Raw genomic sequence first — 20,157 nt, 5'->3', positions numbered from 1 at the left:
CTAGGACTTGGGTGTGGGGCGGGAAACAAAGCACATAGTAAATACTAAAACCCACTAACAAAGCCACACACAGGACTGGGGCGGGGTGGAGGCATCCTACCTTGCAGGGATCTTGGACTTGGGACTGAATCTGTCAAAGAAAATGACCAAGGCAGCTGAGTCACCTGCTGGTGGCTGGAGACTTTGGAGGGAGAGGGTGGGAAGAGGGAAGGGTCCCAAAGACAAGCCTCACAGGGCTGATGCCCTCCCTGTCTCTCATCTGTTTCACAACAGACAGGAGTGAAGCCAACAGAAGAGAAGAGAGCACTGATCGGCAGAGCAGAAGCAAGAAAGGGCAAAACCAAAGGGCCAGAGAGGGGGCAGGAGAGGCAAGAAGGCCTGGAGGGGTTGCTGAACACCAGAGGCCCCCAGCCTGGTGGAGGGGCGGCGGGCCAGATCCCACCCTCATAAAGCCAAGCCCCGTGTTTGTCCCCCTGAAGCACAGTAAGATGAGTAGGTCACTGGGGTCTGTCCCTGTGCTGGAGACAAAGTTGGTGGCTGAGAAACAGCTTACAATCTCAAATGCCCGGAGCCGGTGGAGCTAGTTCACAAAATGCCTCAAGCGCACGCTGTCTGCACCAGGAAGAGGCCGCACCAGCCCTGTGCGGATCAACACCTATTATCTCACCCGGGCTGCAAGGGCCAGCTGGCAGGGGTCACGTCTGACGAACCAGAGGATGCAGACCTGACCTCCCTGACCTCCCTGACAGGGGAGGCAACAAGCAGATGGGCTGGTTATCAACATGGGCTCTTATGGTGGGCTCAAAGAAAGGGCGGGGGGGCTTCAGAAGTACCCCAGAAGGTGGGATGCGCAGGAACTACCACATGGGCGCTTGCCCTGCCGTCCCAGCTCTGGGCTCCTGCTCTCCACTGAGAAGCAGAGTCTGGAGGGCCTCGCCACCTCCGGGTATTTCTGGGAAGGCTTAGGAAGGCCTGAGTCTTCATGTCCTCATGTCCATTTAGGCCCATCTGCCATGCCCACTCTTACAGCAAAGCCCCAACCTTGTTCCAGTGCCCCTGTAGGGCCTGGACAGGGCAGGTGGACTGGGGTGGGGGCAGCGGGGAGGGCCCACAAGTTACCTTGTGGCATGGCAGGCTTGGCCTTCTTTGCGGGTGCCACCTCATCGGCCCTGGACTCAGAGAAAGATGCCGTCCTGCTGGGGGCTGGAGTCTGGGGAGGGATAAGGAGACAGAGTAAGAATCACGGATAGCAACTGGGAAAAAGAGCTATTGGTCCTTAAGCTTTGGGTCCTTAAGGCCCAAAGAAATGGGGTCACACGAACCATGTACAGAACTATTCTCTACAAAGTGCTTCCAAAACTATCATCCTAACAGCCCTCTTGAGTTGGGAATTAGTATTGTCCCATGTCACAGATGAGCAAACTGAGGCTCTGAGAGGTATGACACCCGCCAAGGTCCTGCTCTCAACATGATTTGAACTCTGGTCTGATTTTAAGCCCCCTAGTCCAGGGGCACCTCGCTGGCTTAGTCAGTGGAATGTGCGACTCTTGATCTTGGGTTGTGAGTTCAAGCCCCATGCTGGGTGTAGAGCTTACTTAAAAACCTAAAGTAATAAAACCCCCTGGTCTTTCCATCATACTACCTTGCTTGGGCAGGAAAAAACTGGCAGATATAGAGAAACCAATCTGTCGGGGCGCCTGGGTGGCTCAGTGGGTTAAAGCCTCTGCCTTCGGCTCAGGTCATGGTCCCAGGGTCCTGGGATCGAGCCCCGCATTGGGCTCTCTGCTCAGCAGGGAGCCTGCTTCCTCCTCTCTCTCTCTCTGCCTGCCTCTCTGTCTACTTGTGATCTCTATCTGTCAAATAAATAAAAATCTTAAAAAAAAAAAAAAAAAGAAACCAATCTGTCTTTCCCCGGTGCCCCAAGATGGCTAGGGACCGTGCAGGGACACCGTGTTCTGGATGGAAGGGAGGCATGCTTTAAGGTAGAGGGCAGGGGGCACCTACCGAAGTGCTCCCGCTGGCATTGAGGAGGAAGTTTGCAGTGTGGGCCGCGGTGGGTGGCTGGTTGGGGATGGGCCGATGGCCCAGAGCCATGCCAACGATGGCTGTCATGTGAGTCTCTGTGCCAAAGACATGGATGGGGATCCCAGTGGTCTTCCCTGTGAGGGAAAGAAAAGAGTCCGTCATTCAAGTTTCTAAGTAAACACCCAAGTCCGTATGACTCTGTAGAGGCCCCTGCACAAGACCAGTTATCCAGGGCAGACCAAATGCCCTATTTTCACTACCAAACACCTCTTTGTAAAGACCACCTGCTGTTAAGAACAAGAAAGAAGCTTTCCAGATACCCTGGAGCAGCTGTGAGTGTAATTAGGAAGGTCTGCATGGTTCTGCTGGCCTCTGGTCACTGGCTCTCCAAACCCTTGACCTCGACGTGTGCGTGGCCTGGCCCCTGCTCCCGATCTCCCGGGCTCAATTCCTCAGGGCCCTGGCCCTCCTCCTCCTTCTTCTGCTCAGAGCCCTCCCGTCTCTCAGCTCAGCCTGAGTGCCACCTCTCAAGGAAGGCCTTCCCTGCCCCCCCCCCACCCTGCCGCCTCACTGTATGCACACATGCCCACTGGACAGCATCTTCTAGTAATCATTTACTTGCTTAATGTCCTCTGAGCTTAGTGGTCTGTGATGAACATTCACTGTGCTGTCCCCGTGGCAGGAACTGAGCTGTAGGTGAAAATGAGGACGGGCACCCCTTTGAGTGACGTAGGTGGACTCCCATTTGCCACATCCACCAGATTTGGGAACACGGGAGGATGAAAAGCTTTCGCCCTTCCGGTCAAAGGGCACAGCATGTATCCTGAGCAAGAGCATCCTGTCCCCTCTCTTGACACCTCAAGGGGTGAACCCCTGGCCCACACATAACTGCTCTGAGCAAAGGGGGCTACACTAAAGACCAAAGCTGCTGGTGACCAAGTTCACGTATCTCAGGCTCAGTGAGGTCAACTTAGGGAGACACAATCTTAGTCCAGACCTAGAGGAGGTCCCCCAGCTTCTGGAAAGCCCCAAAGGTGAGGTCTCATGAATCTGCCAGAGAACCGAAAAATGCAGAATGAAGAAAAGAAACCAAGGCAGATGCCAGCACGCTCTTGCACCTCGTCTCAGTGAGAGACGATGCTCTCCATCCTACTAGTTACCTGCCCTTCGCCTCCTCTCCCCCTTCGCTTCCTGCCTCTGAACCTGCTATCCCCCAGGCAGCCAAACAACCCTTCCAACCACAAAGTCTTCCACAGGCTGCCAGCCCAGGGACATGGCCAAGTGCTCCCGGCACCTGGACCAGCTCCACACAGCCCCTGCCGCCTCTCTGCCTTGCCTGCCAACACCCCGCCTTTGCTCCCTCAGCCCTGACCGCTGGTCCCACAGAGCAGCAGGCCCTTGGAACTTGCCTTTCCCACCACAGCCACCAGAGCTGCTCCCTCCTCTCCTCTAGCTCACTGCTCAAATGTCACCTTCTTGGTGAAGCATTTGCTGATCACCCCATTAAAACTGGCCCTGTCCCCTCCCACACACGCTATCCTTCCCTTCGGCTTTGTTTGCTTTCCCAGTACCTTGTGCTACCTGACAGGACAGTCCCTGTTCTCAGCAGCACAAGGGCCTGCTGTCACAGGGCCGGTGTTCCACAAATATTTGTCACGCAGCTGAACAGCAATGCTTTGCGAAGTTTAGGGCCGGGGCTCTGACCGCAGGAGCAGAGAGAGTGGATGCTGAAGCAAGCTGCCCATCCAGAAAGGGGGTTGCGTGAGCAAGTGTCTGAGGACCGACCCGCTTCCAGGAAACCCAAGGAGGCAGAGAAAAGGTCCCCCCGGTCTTACCGACTTCTCCCATCACCCGCAAGCCCTCCTGATAGTTGGGGCCACCTCTTCGGACAAAGATGGTGACCTCATGCTCCTTCAGGGGGACCTGGTAATCTCGAATTGCTCTCACGATGCCCTGGAAGCATGAAGGGCCAACAGACATATGACTAAAAATCAGGCAGTCCTAAGTCAATTATTTATAACCCTGATAAACACGCCAGGGTGTACGCCATGAGAGATGCTTCTGGCGAAGAAGGCAGGCAGGCCATGGCAGGCAAGAATTTCACACATGTGGACTAGACCACCCACGAGTAACCAAAAGGCCCAGGACTTGCGGGCACACGAGCTATTGCTGAGGTACCTGGGAGTCACACCCCTCAATGCGCAGGGATGCTGGCTCCTGTCAGCCTTGTCACTAACTACAGTTTCGGGGGAAATCGAGGCCAGGGTCCTAGGCAAGAGTTCTCCGAGCTATCAGGCCACGATCCACTTAAACATCCAACTCCTTCTAAAACTTCCTCCAGCAATTTTGGGGAGCTTGTAATGAGTAGCTACCTTGGAAACAATCTGGGAGAACAGGTGTGTACGGAGTTCTGTCTCCCCAGACAGGAGGTAAGTTTACAGGGTCCAGAATGTGACATCTGTCACCCATGGCACTGCACCTGAAGCTATAAACCTGGTCCAGCCCCAGACCCGAGCACCCTACCTACCAAGACCTCCACTGGACTACACAGTTGTGTGGAAGTCAGCACAAAGCTGTGAAGGTTCACCTGCTTCCCATCTGTCTGCTGATCAGGAACAATTAAGGAGACCCTGTTTTAGGCAAGACTGATGAGGCCTGGTCCCCTGCTTCTTCAGGGATCACTTTGAAGGCTGACATTTGTTTATTCATTACTCTCAAAACTTACACGTGACTACCAGGTAGGACAAGCTCTTCTGAAGAGCCCCACTGAGCACTGGATGGTACGGAGCAAGACTTGGCCTCCTGAGGTGGCTGCTCAGAAGGGGATGAGACTCTCGAGCCCCGTTAGTGCTGTCGCCCTTCCTGACCAGCCTCACACTCTGAACTTTGTGCCGATGCCCCTGATCTGTGCACAGGGACCCGGGCTGACAGGCCCTGGCTGAAAGAACAAGGGCCCCAGATCATTGGACCATTTTCCTCATTCTGACCTTTTGGAGAAGACCCGAATCTATCCCAGTGTCTTCAGCATCCCCAACAAGGAACCCCAGGACAAGAGCCCCTACTGAAATGGGTACATCATGGAACCCAGTTTCTGCCTCAAACCTGGCTTACAGAAACCTCCCCTCCTGGCTTCCCCCAAACCTACATTCACCAGAAACTGCACAGCCCTCCATGGCTGGTTACCTTGAACGTGGCAGCCACATTGGTGAAGTTTGCGATGCTGCCTCCGATAATGAGGATCTTGCCTGTGTTTGGAGGAGAAGGGTCATTAGAAAGGCAGACTTGAACGTCTTACCAGAAATCCAATTGCGGGTATTCTCTCCTCTCTAAGCAAAGGTCCCCCAAGCGTTAAGAGGTATCAGTACAGGGGTTGGGTGCGGTGGGGAGCAGTCTGGCCTCCCCAACATCCATTCAGTCTTAACCAACTAGGCTTCCCATCACCTGCCTCACCAAGCAGGTGGTTAATGAAAACCCACCAAACCTCTATATTGTTCCTGACTGGCACTCAGAAACTCAGTTTGGTCTGTGGATAACCCCGGTCGGAATCTCTTCTGGCTCAAGGGAAGGGGAGCTGGTAGACTTAATCCCCAAATACTGGACAGGTGGTAAAGGGAAGCTGGGAATCCCACAGCCCAGATAGTAAACATAGAAGTGGGCCACTAAAACAAACAAACAAACAACAAAAAAACCCAACAACAAATGTAAAAAAAAAAGCAGGCCACTAAGATCCGAGCTTACGGCAGTAAGAGCACATGGCTACGTCCGCCCTTGCACCTGCTCGTAGGGCTCTCTGTATACATCACTTCCTTGCCTCCCCGGAGCTCCCCATCCGACAGAGGCTACACTGCCCATTGCAGAGTTGGAGAAACAGAGGTCCAGAAGCTAGGTGACTAATCCCAGGCCGCAAAGGACCAGGACCACCACCCCAGTGTGTCCTCGCCCAGAGCTGTTCCCACTACAGCACAAGGGGCCATCCTGGGGAAAGAGCATGTGTGTCTCACCATCTGGGTGCTTCTCCCGGGTCATGAGGGAGAGGATCGTCTTGGCATAGTCATAGGTCTGCTGCTCGCTGGGGGCGCCCGAGTACTCCCCATAGTTTGCCAGTTCGTTGACACCCCCTAAGTCACAGATGGTATCACTGCCGGGGAGATACAAGAAGTCAAGGCTGGCTCGGACTCCAGTGGCAGAGGGTGGCAGCCTGGTGCTGAGGAGGACAGCAGGTGCCCCCAGAGCCCTAGAGTCAGCCTATAGGACTGACCCCTTGGGCCTCAGACCCTCCATGGTCCACCACAGTCACACCTGAAAGTGAACTGCACTGCCTCAGGCTCTCCCTGGCAGTAAGCTCTGCTAGCCCCAGGCCATCGTGGGGCTCAGGACGGACACTTCCCCACCGCACTGGGAAGTCAAGGGAACAAGGAGCACTTCCAGACATAAAGAAAAACCATGCAGTCCAGGAATCCCTGCCAGGAGTCCCTGCCGGGCTGCCCAGTGGAGGAGTGAAATGGTTGCAGCCAGAGGAGGGCTGAGCCAGGCACAGAAGGGAACACAGCAGCCTCCTGCCTGGGAATGAGCAGATCCCTACTGTGCTTTAAACAAAAACCACTAATTATCACAAAGAGTATAGAATATGAGCCTAATATTCCTATAAAGTGTGAAAGTATGAAGACATACACGGGCATTAAAACAGCTGGAAAGGAAGGAGGGGTGGGGGAACAGCCAGGCAAGGGTTACCTTCAGGTTCTTCTCTGTATTTACTACACCTCCGCATGAAGCATGTATTGTTAACTACAAAGATTAAAACTAATAAAAGTGACCTCATTTGGAAGCAAACAAGAAAGTTGCAGAAGACAGCATAGAGGACAGGCTTTCACCAGAGCCTCTGTTCTGCACCATGGGGAGAAAATGAAGATTCCCAACCCCTACTCGGAGGGGAGGCAATTTGATCCAGACTACGCACATGTGGACTCCGGGCAGACCCGGCTGCCACTCCCTGCAGCAGCCCCTCTGTCACCTGTACACGACTGAGGCACCGCCTCCAGCCACCATGGTCCAGATCCTTCCCTTGGGGTTCAGCAAGGTCAGCTTCAGGCTCGCCCCACTTTTGGCATCCAGGTCTGCAATGTAAGCCTCCTAGGGACCAGAGAGCAACAGGTGGGTCCTGGGGATACCCCCTTCACTGGGTCCCAGGACCCTGCCTCTTTCCCTGGAGATACATAAAGAGGTCCTGAAGCCTTGATAGAGTCAGGGAGAGGAGTTGTGCAGGATCCTAAGTGCCTGGGATGAAACACGAGGACGTCCTCCAGTACCGAAATCACGTATGGCCATAGCCACGACCTGGGGACAAACTTCCCAACTCCTTTGTCTCTGACCTCAAGTCCCTGGCCCTCTGCCCAAGTCCCAAGCCTCACTAGGTCACCCTGCTGCTATCACGGCCCCCCACACCCAACGTCTGCCTGCCTGGCTCATCACAGGCCCCATCCCTTCTCCCCGCCCAACCTCTTCCCCTGGCCCGGGTTATGACTCATAGGCCTGATCCTGCTGAGGACCTCTTGAGAGGATGGGGTGGTGGGAAAGAGCAATTAAAATTCTCAGCAAGTGGCCAAGAGAACTACCTTCCTCCGGCAGGATTAGCAAGAGCCACTTGGAATTATCGACAAATCAAGTTAAGAGCCCAGGGAGGTTGATTGAGAGAGAAGTCTAAAAGGATTTCTGGCCAGGATTCAGAGGCTTGGCTGACTCCCACCCCCACCTCCTTTGGGGTTTTAAGAAAATTAAATGGTTCTCAACCTTCCTTTCCTGCCAAATATATAGCCCATGGCGGCAGGGGTGGTGGTGGTGGTGGTGCCCTGATGTTCCCCTGAGACCAGTCACCTTCTCCCAGGGCCCCCTCACCCACCACCTCCTCCCCACAGCAGCCTTACCTCTGGGTAAGCCTCCCGCCCGAAGGGAGGAGGGAACTCTAGATCACCCCACTTCACTTTACAGATGTAGTCGGCTGTGGCATCTATCTTAGCCGCCAAGTCAAGGACATAGACGCCATCTTTGGTCACAACTGTGAGAAAAACAGAGGCAATCAGAGGCAGGCCCTGGGTGGAATCTCCAAACCCCTCCACAGGCTTCTCCAGACACCAACCACCCACTCCCGGGTCCCACCCCGACCCAGCAACTACCCAGCTCCACAAAAAAAACAGATGGCCCTTCCACACAGTACCCCATTAAAAGAAAAATAAATAATTTAAGAACACGCCCCTCTACTCTGACCTATAGGTAAAGTGACAGGGAAGTCTGTTTTAGTTGCCATGACAATTTTTAAAAACTATTGATTTATGTATGTACGTATGTATGTATTTATTTAGGGGGGAGGTGTGCAAGTCGGGGGAGGGGCAGAAGGAGAAGGAGAAGGAAAGAAGCGACTCCCTGCTGAGTGCTGAGCCCCACCCCTCAATCCCATGACCTATGAGATCATGACCTGAGCAGAAATCAGGAGTTGGACTCTTAACTAACCCGGCAATTTTTTCTTTCTTTTTTTTTTTTTTTAACAGGATAGAGCAATCCTTTATTTTTAGACACTTTCACAAAGAGGTTTTTAGTAACTGAACTTTCCTGGGGAGAAGAAAGAACAAGAAAATCAGCCTCCAGCCGTCAGCAGCAGCTCTGCTCCGGGTCTGGGATCCCACGTGGGGAGGTGGAGGCGCATACTTTCCTTCCTTTATTAGTTTATCCTGCTGCCTCCTGACGTCACTTAGACGTTCCATCGTTTTCTGCCGAAGCAGACATTCTACGAAATCATCAAATTCTGTCTCAAACTCTTTCTCTGTACGGGGACCACGGATTCCAGGTGCACGTCCTATTCATTCTTTCTCAAAAGTATAACATCGACCTGGAATCTCGCGATTCTGAGCACTCTGGATTGTCACCCAGCGATCTAAGTTAAGGACCAGCCTTCCCTGCGCATCAAAGAGAGGCATGACGTCACGCAGCCATGCTCTTGTCTCCTCGCTGGCTGCCACTACTAGATGATCTCACCGTGGCAATTTTTCAACTTTTTCTTAAACGCTGCATTCCACGCCTTCAACCTAACCATTCACCCTTCCACAGCCTTGCCCTTAAAAAGAAAAGTGTTAAGGTACAGGCTGCTGTTGGGAGACAAACCCTGCCCCCAGGGGTGGACATATCCGTGTCCTGGGGTTGGCTATGGGAAACCTTAAGTGTCTAGGTGAGTGAGGAGCCATGGGATGCACTGGGCCCCCAGCCAGGATTCATTTACTGCTGACTAACTGGATGCACACCCTCCGTTTACCCCAGGGCCATTTAGTTAATGAAGTTAGCAGAGAGCCATCTGGTTCCTTCTAGGGGCTGCATCCCCAGCTGGAATCTGGAACCAGACTTTGCCCTGAGCAGCCCTGGCCATAGCCAGCTCTTACCACCTTCCTCCCTCACAGCCCAGAGGCTGGGACTAATGTCTTCCCAGCCTTGGGGCTCAGTGACAGACCCACCCCTGGAAGCTGCTCCAGGGGCACAGCGGGGACAGAAGGGCCTGAGTGTCAAGTCAGTGCAGAGGCAGCCCAAATCCTGGTAGCTCGGCTTAAGCCACTGGCAGGAATAACCACAGGAGAGAGCCAGGTCAAAATCAGGACTTCCCCAACACAGAAGAAATTAAAATCGAAGAAAGCTGGGGTTGGTTTAGAAGAGGGATAACCACTGTTTTCTGAGAGCTCAGAAACAGGAGACTGCACTCCATGAGCCCAGATATCCCTCTGCAAACATACACCAGTCTATAGTGCCCTCTATAAGTGGGGGCAGCGGGGTGGGGGGGCCAGTCTGATGTTCCCAAGGTCAAGGCCAGGGTTACCACAGGCACCAGGACCCTGTTATAACTGCCCCTTGCTCAGTACCCTCCCTCCCCCAACACAGCCAGTTACCAAGGGGGTTGATCTCGAGGTAGGTGAAATACAAATCCTCATAGAAATTGAAGAGGCCGGAAATAAAACTGGCCAGAATCCTAAAGGAGGAAGGAGAGAGGGATGGTCAGTCCTCAGGGAGCCAGGGAGCGGGCTCAGCAGCCCCCCAACAATCTCTCACTGCCACCGACAGCTCCACTTCCCCATACTGGCCCTGCCACCCTCTCTCTTTCCTCAGTGAACCCTGCTCTCTGGACATCACTCTTCAGCCACTGAGGCGGAAAGGAGCTGTCAGGCATGAAGCTGGAGGCGGCGGCGCCAGACAGACAGGGGCAGCGAGGTGACAGACACAGACAACGTGTTTCAGTCTGAGCCAGCCTCCCGTCAGCACCCAACACCCTCCTCGGGACAGGGAAGGACTGTACCTACCCTCCCACCCAGATGCTGGGGTGAGGCAGGGTGGACGCCCACACAGGGAAGCCGGCCTTGCCTCCTTCCCCGCTCCATGCCCAGAGCTGTCAGCCGCTGCCGCCCCCCTGCCGCCCCCCCTGCCGCCCCCTGCCAGCCCTCCCTCTCACTCAACTCTTTCTTGTCTCCAGGAGCATGGACCAACAGGTGTTTCTTGACATCCTCAGGATTCAGTTTCTTGTCCACGCCAACGAGCATTTTCTGGGCTTTGGCATCCACGTCGCCCACATCCACCCCACCTTCATGGTGGAACAGGACGTAGTCCCCTTCTCGGGTAGCATAGATGCAGACGTAGAACTCCTCTGCCTTGAAGGGGAAGGCAGCACCACGTAGTTGAGGAGCACTGAACTGGCGAGTCCAGCCCCTGCGGTCTCATTTCTAAAGCCCTAGAGCACTCACCCAGGATACCTGTGCACCATCTTCCCCTCAGAGGAAGGGGAGAGAAGAGGCCACTGCCTAGCTAGCTGACAGTCCAGCCTCAGGCACAGGGACCTGACCTGGGGAAGGGTGCCTGCCTTCAATTCAAGTCCTTCTCATCCGAGCACTGAGCAGCCCCCTCTGTGACCAACCCCCACTCCTCCCTGCTCCGTCTCTGGCCTCCCTGCTCCATGGCACCCTCAGACCCTAGGTACAACTTCAGAGACTGTGGTCCCTTTGACTTTTCTCCAGCAGCTTGATTTCTTCCTTTCGCATTTTAGGGTCAACAAACACAAAGGGAGGAGGGAGAGGACCCAGCTTGGAGCTACCTCACACATACCTGACTGTGGGGAACGAAGGGCTCGATCAGAAAATTCTTGAGGAAGCCTCTGGCCTTGCCCACCTGTGGGGATTGAGGAAGCTGAAGTCTAGATGGACAGCAGGCCTTGCTCCCCAGAGCAGGACAGCTGCCCTCTGCTCCCTCCACCCGGCCATCCCATCAGAGGCGGGACCCAAGTACTAAGGCCACAACATCTGACAGAGAGAGATTTTTCCAGAAACCAGGGCAATGTGTCCAGACCCCTAAGCTACAGCAGTCTCCACGAGATCCCCCTCTTCCGCCCACTGCCCCTGTGGTGGCCACACCTGGAAGTGTATTGACCTCACACCTTCTTGTTCTGCCTCCTCTCTGAGGCTGACAAAATGAGCTAGGCTGACAACACTGCCCCAGCCCTGAAGCACAGACATCAGGAGTCCTCTCCCTCCTGCCATCAGTCGCACAAATTAAAGAGCCCAGACCAATCAAGGCTCTCCATCCCAGAGCTCAAGCAGAGAAACCCAGACCAAGGACGGAAGTCCAGGCCCAAGGAATGAGCAGGGATGGGAGCGGGAGGCGGTGGTGGGGTGTGGGGACACTTCACGCACACTTTTCTGGCTGAGGACAACAGGCCTGCAGAGCTAATCAGTTTGAGTGTGTTCCTGGCAGCCACTGAGGCTAGACAGCCCTCATCCCAGTGTGTCCCGAAGCCCCCGCCCGCCCGCATGCGTCACTGCTGAGTCAGGGACCAGACAGTGATCTGTCAGAGGTAATGACCCGCTCCTGCAGGCGCTGACATCCCCCTCCCAACAGCCAGCCAAGGAGAAGGGAGCATGAGGACTGCCATGGGGGTACCACTCAGCCCCCAACCCTGCGGTTCTCTCCCCACAGGCCTGCAAGCACAAAGGCCAGTCAAGATCCCTCTGCCCCCTGGTCCACGAGTGACTTTCAAAAGCCCTCTTTACTCCAAGAGCCAGAAACTGGGAAATTACCACAAAGAGCTGATTTCAGAAAGACCAGAGAGAGAGAAAGCTGGCTCCACCACCATCCTCATCCTACTTCTGGGACAGCCAAGGGAGAGGACAGCACACTCCTGGTCACAGTCACCCAAGACAGGACAGCACACCCTCCCCGGTCTCGGGGACGCCTCAGCCCCCTCCCCCTTTCCTGTTTCCCAGACCCTTGTAATAGCAAGAAGGAGAACCACAATTTTATCCCCGAGCCTCTCCTAGATCTTCCCGAACCATCTCTCCCTCTAGCATTCATCTCCAGAGCTGACATTAACCACCAAGCTGGGAGAAGCCAAGAACCGAATTTACCCTTCAGTATTCACAGCCTCATCCGAGGCTCTGGCCCCATAATGTCTCTGCCTAAACGAGTCTGCCTCTCCTTTCTGGAACTTCTTCTTACCCACCCTCTTAGATATACACGTCATGAGCTGCCGTGCCCTTTCTGGAAACTGAAAAGAATGGAGTTCCCAGAAAGGGCCTCAGAGACCCATCTCCATGTTTGCCTTTAAGAAACAGACCGTTTCCACCTGGCCAGAAACTGTGTTGGGGTGACTCTGCAGCCCATCTTGCCATTCACCGATGGCAGAGCTGGAAGCGATCAGCAGGCCTGGCCCTCCTGCTCAAGTTAGCCCTGCGGGACCCTCGCCTTCCCCACGCTGCAGGGTGGCTGGGTGTGGGGTGATCCACGCACCCTCCTGATCTGGAGGGGACCGCATCTGCTTCTGTTCCCACATTGCCTCCACCCCGGCTGTTCCCATGCACTCACGGTGGTCTCCTGCCCCAGCCGTGGTTTCAGCCAGGACTTAACGCCTTCCAGAGTGAGGTTGACTCCCACAAGGCCTAGCTTTCCACGCCGTTTGATCAGCTGGTCTGGCTTGACCACCAAGCTCTGGAATGAGAGGGGTTTGTACTTAGAGCAAGGAAAGAAAAAGGAGAGCCAAAGGCTATAGTTTGGGGTCCCAAAGCACAGAACAGCCTGTATGGCTTCCAATCCACTTACCCATTCTTCAGGTCAACTCCTAGAAGCTTCCCTCCCCTATCCCAGCCTACACCTTTCTTTTGACAGCCAAGGATCTAGAGCCATCCGTGCCTAGGATGGGGCCTGGCACGGAGTACCAGCTGAATGAGTGATTCCCTAACCTCCCTATGTGCTATCTTAGCTTCACTGAACCATGAAATCCTCAGAATATGGACCAGCACCTGTGCTCCAAAAGGAGGGGCAGAGGGATAGCCCTGGGGTGACAAAGGACCTTAGAGATCTGGTCAGTTCCATCCCGGTCCTCGATCCTGCCGATAAGGCCAGCAAGTAGACCCTAAGCGCCGCTCACACACTGTGAGCCAGGGGAGGCATCACCTCCTGAGGCAGTGGGACGGAACACGCACCCCCGGAAGCCGCCATGGGTCCTGGTCCTGCTCCCTGGGCCACGCCCGGGAAGTCTCCCCTTCCCAACAGTGGCCCTGCAGGGAGCCGGACAGAGGAGGCTCAACTCCACGCTGGCCGCCCAAGGCTGCTGGCCACTCTACACAGAGCCCATGGCACGCTTCCTCATAGACCTTTGACATTCCTGCTGTGTCTACCTGGGGGAATGGGGCACACACTACTTTCCCTGAGCACCGACCAAGTGCCGGCTGGCACACTGAATGCTTTCCAGACATTACTGCTGAACCGGACAGCTCACAGGTGAGTGTTCCACCAGTCCGACAGACGGGGAACCGGACACTCAAGAAAGGTAAAACGGCTTGCTCCAGGTGACATGGTTTATCAACAGAGAGCTTCGATCTGGACTCCAGTTTTTCTAGCTCCAAGCCCACGTGCTCTCCCAGGGCACCTTGACATGTGGGGCCCACGGCAGAACATGAAACCCCGCTCGGCCCACTGCATGCTGCCCAACGATGTGAGCAGTCTGCTATCACGTGACCTGCTACGCCGTCTCCACCAAACCCATCCTTCCTCTTCCTTTGACCCCGGGCACGGAAGAAGGGTCCGGCGAGGGCGGGCTCACCTGGCTGAGGAGCCAAGGGTGGTCTTGCAGCAGCCGGGCCCAGTCTGTGTCAGGGGTGACCCGGGCATACTTGAACCGGTTCTGGATGGCCGAGGTGGTGCAGATGTACTTGTAAAGGAGTTCTTTGCCAGTCTGCTCCGAAATCGCCTTGGCCGACATGGCTGCAGAGGGACCTGCTCTACCTGGTGGGGGAACAGGAGTTGGTGGGAGGGGGCAGGGGAAACAGACCCATGTCTTGTGGCCCCCAAACAATAAAACCAGATCTCGGTGCTCCTCAAGAGAGGGAATGAGGACTGGCGCAGCAGGAGGGATGGAAGGGAGATCTCAATGAGCGCTTCTGAGGGTCAAGAAAGGAGGATCAGGAAATGATGGGAGAGAGAAGATGATGGAGAAAGACAAAGGTGGCCTCTTCCCCGGGACTCTTGGCCTCAACCCGGTCTCTTACTTCTTCTCAGCAAACCAGCTTACATTTATCTTGGAACAAAAGGCAGCTGGATGGGGAGACAGGAATATCAGTGATGTGATCCAAACCGGAGCACTGGTGCCACCCGAGGTCCCACACAGACACTGGAACACACCCTTTGGTTCTCTGACCTATGGGGCGCCCAGCCAGAATTGTGCAATGCTGCCTTTACTCCCCCTACAGGTTTTGTCTCCCCCACACCCAGACTCACCCACTTCACCCACTTATACTCCTCACCAGGCTGAGGGCCAGGCAGTGAGTTGCTTAACCTCAAGCAGGATCAAGCCCCCGAGGAGCCAAGAGGAAGCGTCATCTCCGAGTTTATTTCTCCCAGGACACTAGACTCCCGTCCCTGAGTTCAGAGCAGACACAGGGCAAGGGAACAGTGACCTTCAGTGCATCCCACCCGCCCCACTGAATCATCCAGCTCTAAGCAAAACACAGGCCTCCCTAGGGACTGCCCTATACTGGTCACTTCTAACTGAGCCAGAACTGGAGGAGAAGTCATCCTCTGTCACACACATGGAGACACTCCTGTGAGGCACACTGAAATATACCCATTTCTTAGATGAGGACTAAAAGCTCAGAGGAATTAAGGTAACTTGCCCAAAAAGTCAAACTAATAAGCAGGGGGATGCAGGACTTGAACCCAAAACCTCTTATTCCTGGTCCCCAGACAATCTCACACCTCAGTCTGAGAGTTTTTCTCCCAAGGCCAGGCCGGGTCCCCCTTCACCTCACAGAAGGGTCTGTGACGACAATTTCTTTATCTTCCCCCACTCCCACTGTGCCCTGACACATCCATTCTCTCTAGGGTAGAGAGAGAGAGAAGCAAGTTGGGAAGAGGAACAGAGGCAAGAGGAGGGAAAGCAAACCATCATTCACGCTAAGAGTTTGGCCAGATCAGGAAAAGTCATTCCACTCTCTCCCACAAAGATCCAGAACTGAAGCTGCTGAAATTGCTGGGGAAAAAAAGTCAAGTTCAAATGAAGGAGGGTGGGGTTAGAGACTGGGCTCGTTTATACACCCAGGAAGGTTGGTCTCCATCCCCAGCTCGGGGGAAGGCCAAAGTTCCAGAGGACACACTCCACTTCTCTCCCAAATGGCCAGGCTGGGGCTTCAGGTTCTAAGCCTGGCTTGGCCGGCCCCCTCAGCCTCCCAGCTCGTCTCTAGCTTAGCACAATGGGTGCTTTCAGTCTGGTGTCTGGCCCAAAGTGGGGTAGCTGGGAAGGGGCTCAAAAGAAATGTTCCCTTTTCTGGCCTTCCCCTGGGATGACTTCCGGCTCCAACTCAAAATGAGTTTCCAAAGGCGATGCCTCAGCTGGCCCCAGTGTCCCATAGTCCTCCACCCCCCACCCACTCCAGCTCCATTTCCCAACCTTCTTGACTTCAGACCAGAAAAACTGGTCCTGAAATCAGATGGGTACACCTGCCCCCACCTCCCAAACAGAGTGCAACCCAGGGCAGATCAGACAGGGAAAGGAGACTCAGGGCAGCTGCTGACCACCCTCAGTGGTTCAGACACATCAAACTCCAGGACGAAGGAGCTCCTCAGCTAAGCCTCCCCAGCAGAAAGCAGTCTGATACACACTACCAGAACAATGTCTCAACCCCCACCCCACCCCCCAATCTGGCACCTTCCAAAGCAGGCAAAGGATAAGGCTGAGAAAAGGGATGTTCTAGGCTGAAAAATCTCCAATTTATTGAGCCCCAGATCAAATCTCAGACCCAAGAGTTCATTTCTACCGCGTATAGGGAGGTGGGGTAAGGAGACACAACACGGGGACGATACAGGATAGAACAGATTTGCCAGCTTACCAAAACAACAGATATGCCACCAGAGCACTTTGGCTTAGATGGGGCAGACCCTTTCAAGGCCAAGACAGGATTTACCATAGAGTAACCGTGGGGAAAGAATCTGGCCTCTGCATAGTCACCAATGGAGGGTAAGGCTCACAAACCCAGGGAGTAGCCGGGGTGGAGAAAACTTGCAAATGAAATGTTCAGAGGGGTCCCAGAAGTCTCTCTAGGGCAGTGGCTCTTAACCCATTTGAGGTCTCAGACTCCTGAGCACCTGAAGCCCAGAAAAATGTGCCCCTACCTGACCCTGGATATCATTTTAAGGTGCTTATGATTGTGACCACAGACCACCTGTTATGAGCATCTACTCTAGTGACACTGGGACTTAAGTGTTAAAAAAAAAAAAAGTGTAGACCAATCTGGGTCTGGAGATCGACCCCACCGAAGTCTTAGGCTGCCTCCCCAGGAACTAAATATGCTGTCGAACTGATGATAGGGGGATTTAGGACAGAGCTAAGATCCCAGGGGTCTGCTTTGGGGCCCCAGGAATGGTCACCTAATAACAAGTAAAAGTATAAATCACTTGGGGGTAATCATGTCAAGGAACTTGACCACAAATACACACTCTCTTTCTCTCTCACTCTATCTCCCCGATGGAAGGACTTTATGTGCTGAATGGGGTCTTTTCTGCAGACAGGTAAGTGACCCAGGATTGGGTTCCTCCACGGCAGCCACTGAGGACTGAAGCAACCCACAGCAAGGCTGAATGAAAGGAGCCTGTGCCCGGGGAACGCACGGCTGGGACACAGCCAGTGCAGAGGAAGCACTGGGGATGCTACTTAGGGTCTCTCTCTGGAAAGACAAAGAGCACTCTTCTCTAGATTAGCTTCCATAGTATTGGTGTGGGTTTTGTTTTTGAGAGGACAAGCAATTCCTGGGGTGAAGGGGAGAGGCAGAACTCTGTGAAGGTCCCCCACTACAGCAAGCATAGTGTCAGAATGGAGACAGAAACACCCGCTGCCCCATGTCCAAGGGCTCTTCCTGTCACGCTGGCCCACGCTGTTGAACAGAAATTCTGTTGCTCAGAAATGAAAATCACCAGCCCTGGGCAGCTGGGGTCTACCAGCTTTCCCTCACCCAGTACTTCAGATATTCAAGGACCTGCGCTGGCTGAAAGAGCAAAGTTGAAGAGTGGAAGAAGTGGGCTGCCTGGCCAAACTGCCATGCACTGCTCCTCCCCGCTCTCCAAAGTCCTCCAGCCATACAGACCCCAGGGGACCACCCAGTGGCAGAAGTCCTCGGTATTGCACCGTATCTGCCAAGGTTGGAGAGGGCAGACGGCACTGGGTCTGGCCCTCTGCCAGGCTCTACAGGAGGGCGGCGGCAGCATCCTCGGGCTCCTTCAGAATCCAGCCTCGGCCGGCTCCATGTCAGCGCCTGAGGTGGGGAGGGGGACTGGCACCCCGGCCATCTGTCGCTTAGACGCTAGGCGCGACGGCACCTCCAGGGCGAGGAGAGTCCTTCCCGCGCCGCTGCCCCACAGGCAGGTCCTGGCGGCGCGGCCAGGCCTCGGGCACCCTGGAGCAGCCCGGCCCCGCGTGGCCCGCCAAGGCTGCGCGCCCCACTCGCTCCCTCCACTTTCTCGGCGCGAGACTCAGTCGACTCTCCACGAAAAACAGAGGAAGGGCCTGTGCCCGGGTAGGAGTGGGGCGAGTGGCCACCACTCTTTCTACTTCCCGTCCCCCGCATCCGGTGGGGAGACCCGGATGGGGACAACAGGGAGCCCGCGAAAGCCCGAAGAGGCTCGAGGACCGGCCCCGGTCGGGGTAAGGGGCGCCTGGATAGTGCAAATGCAGTTTGGCGGAGGGAAGAGAAGCCAGTACGACGGCACACCCTGTGCAAACTCCCAGAAACTGGAATGCGGGAGTGTGGGGGTGGGGTAGTCCACACGCGGCCACCGGCCGGGGTTCCGAGCGAAGGCTAACCTAAAGCGAAGACCCCCAAAACTTCTAAGCAGGTGCAGCGACGACACGTGAGCACCAAGCCGGCGTCCGGGAAGGCGGTTCCGGGTTGGGGGAGGGAGGCAGGAAGCTCCTGGGGCAAGTGGGGTCCCTCCCGCGAAAGCAGCTGCCCGCTACTAACCTCTCTGCAAGAGTCCGTGCGCGGCGCTCCCTCCGCAGGCCCCGCCTCAGCGCCCAAAGCCCGGAGCGCTCCAGCCTCACGCAGCCGCCCGGGATCCGGCTTTTGTCCTGGCCCCTACGGGCTTCTCCCCGCCCCCATCGGCTCACGGCGCGAGAGGTCCCGCGATTGGTCACACGCGTTCCCTAGCCTGAGCGCCAGAGCTCCTCCCAATTCGCTGCCCGGTATAGCTCCGCCCCCAGGGGCGGGACTCAAGGGCTGCTGGGACTTGTAGTCCATCCGGAGCGTCCGTCCAGACGGCTGGCGGGCACCGCCTCTTCGGAGTCCACAGGACTGGGGCGGGGACGGGGGCGGGGCCTCGGTGTGGGGAGATGGGCCGGGCTACGCTGCGAGGAGAAAGTACGGGGCAGGGGGCGGTGGCCTGATCTCTTAGGGGCTGGGCCGACCGCCGCTCGGAAGGTAGCGATGGGGGGGTGGGTTTGGCGGATCCGGCTGTAGCACAGTTTTGGGGACCTGGAGACTCCGCCTTCTCTCCCTTTGGGAGAAACTAATGTCCGTATCCCAGCTACCTAAAATCGACCACACTGAACCCAGTTGTTTAGCCCGGCTTTTCACATAGCTGTGGCAGACTGCTTTTGCATTTGCTCACGGGCCCTCTCCATTGAGCCGGTGGGGCAAGACTGAGAGATCAGATCAGACCTCCCAATGTGGGATAGGGCCGGAATGGAGTGGAGTGAGTGGGGCTGGTGGGTGCTTATCACACCGTTTTGCGTCCCGCTCACTTCTCGCAGAGCTGAGAACTGAACGGGAGATACTAGCAGATACTAGCAACGCAGGGCGAGGCTATCTCTGCGGGTCTCCTTCCCCTTATCCCCCCATCCCAAGCTTCCACACTGGAATGAATGAACTGTTACCTCCCCTTTCTCCACTGCCCGTGAGACAGGCTATTTTCCAAACCAAAAACTGGATCACCCGGTCCGACAGGTGCCAGTGAACTAGGGGAGCAGAATATTTGAAATCAGGCAGTCCCTGAAACCAGGACATATATTTACTGCTCCTGATTCTGGAGCTTTCACCCCAGTCCTGTAGGTCTTCTGAGCACTTATTTGACCCTAACAGCTACCTATCCCCAGGAGGGAGAACCAATGGAGCCGTGACCAGATCAGGTGAAAGGGTCAGCCCAGTGTGTGCAGAGAATCGCCATGCCTGTGCCCCTGCCAAGCACCCAGGTCATACTGACGCTGCAACAACGTTGCGACATTCTTGTGGACAAAAACTTATGGAAGCCCTCCTTCCCCCAATCCAGTTGTAGTCAGGAGTGTGGCAGGCAGCTAAATTTGCTACCCATACCTGAACCAAATGATCCCTGATGATGTCACTTTCTGGTCCCTTTCCTCCCAATCATCCTTTTTTTTTTTTTTTTTTTTTAAGATTTTATGTATTTATTTGACAGAGAGAGATCACAAGTAGGCAGAGAGGCAGGCAGAGAGAGAGAGAGAGAGGGAAGCAGGCTCCCTGCTGAGCAGAGAGACCCATGCGGGACTCGATCCCAGGACCCTGAGATCATGACCTGAGCCGAAGGCAGCGGCTTAACCCACTGAGCCACCCAGGTGCC

General features: G+C 55.2%; 1 protein-coding gene and 1 pseudogene across 2 annotated transcripts in view; both read right to left on the bottom strand.

Moving 5' to 3' along the window:
• Positions 1-18,690, bottom strand: part of ACLY (ATP citrate lyase) — a 43,221-nt gene extending 24,531 nt beyond the window's left edge. The window contains exons 1-14 of one of the 2 annotated variants that reach the window (XM_059380328.1): positions 18,546-18,690; positions 14,141-14,322; positions 12,904-13,026; positions 11,152-11,214; positions 10,510-10,700; positions 9,948-10,027; positions 7,947-8,077; positions 7,037-7,155; positions 6,027-6,163; positions 5,209-5,270; positions 3,861-3,978; positions 2,005-2,159; positions 1,120-1,210; positions 101-130 (exon numbers count right to left, since the gene is read on the bottom strand). In XM_059380328.1, the coding sequence (XP_059236311.1) occupies positions 101-130; positions 1,120-1,210; positions 2,005-2,159; positions 3,861-3,978; positions 5,209-5,270; positions 6,027-6,163; positions 7,037-7,155; positions 7,947-8,077; positions 9,948-10,027; positions 10,510-10,700; positions 11,152-11,214; positions 12,904-13,026; positions 14,141-14,299 (1,459 nt within the window). In that variant the 5' untranslated portion in view covers positions 14,300-14,322; positions 18,546-18,690. The remainder of the gene's footprint in view (positions 1-100; positions 131-1,119; positions 1,211-2,004; positions 2,160-3,860; positions 3,979-5,208; positions 5,271-6,026; positions 6,164-7,036; positions 7,156-7,946; positions 8,078-9,947; positions 10,028-10,509; positions 10,701-11,151; positions 11,215-12,903; positions 13,027-14,140; positions 14,323-18,545) is intronic. The other variant, XM_059380329.1, reaches the window with a different exon arrangement.
• LOC132004179 (NADH dehydrogenase [ubiquinone] iron-sulfur protein 5-like) lies at positions 8,090-9,450 on the bottom strand (annotated as a pseudogene).
• Positions 18,691-20,157: the final 1,467 nt, after the last annotated feature.

The sequence above is a fragment of the Mustela nigripes genome, chromosome 16 (genome assembly GCF_022355385.1).
Source record: "Mustela nigripes isolate SB6536 chromosome 16, MUSNIG.SB6536, whole genome shotgun sequence".
In the NCBI taxonomy this organism is placed as follows: domain Eukaryota; kingdom Metazoa; phylum Chordata; class Mammalia; order Carnivora; family Mustelidae; genus Mustela; species Mustela nigripes.
Note: the sequence above shows the minus strand (reverse complement) of the source record. Positions and strands in the feature narration are given on the sequence as shown.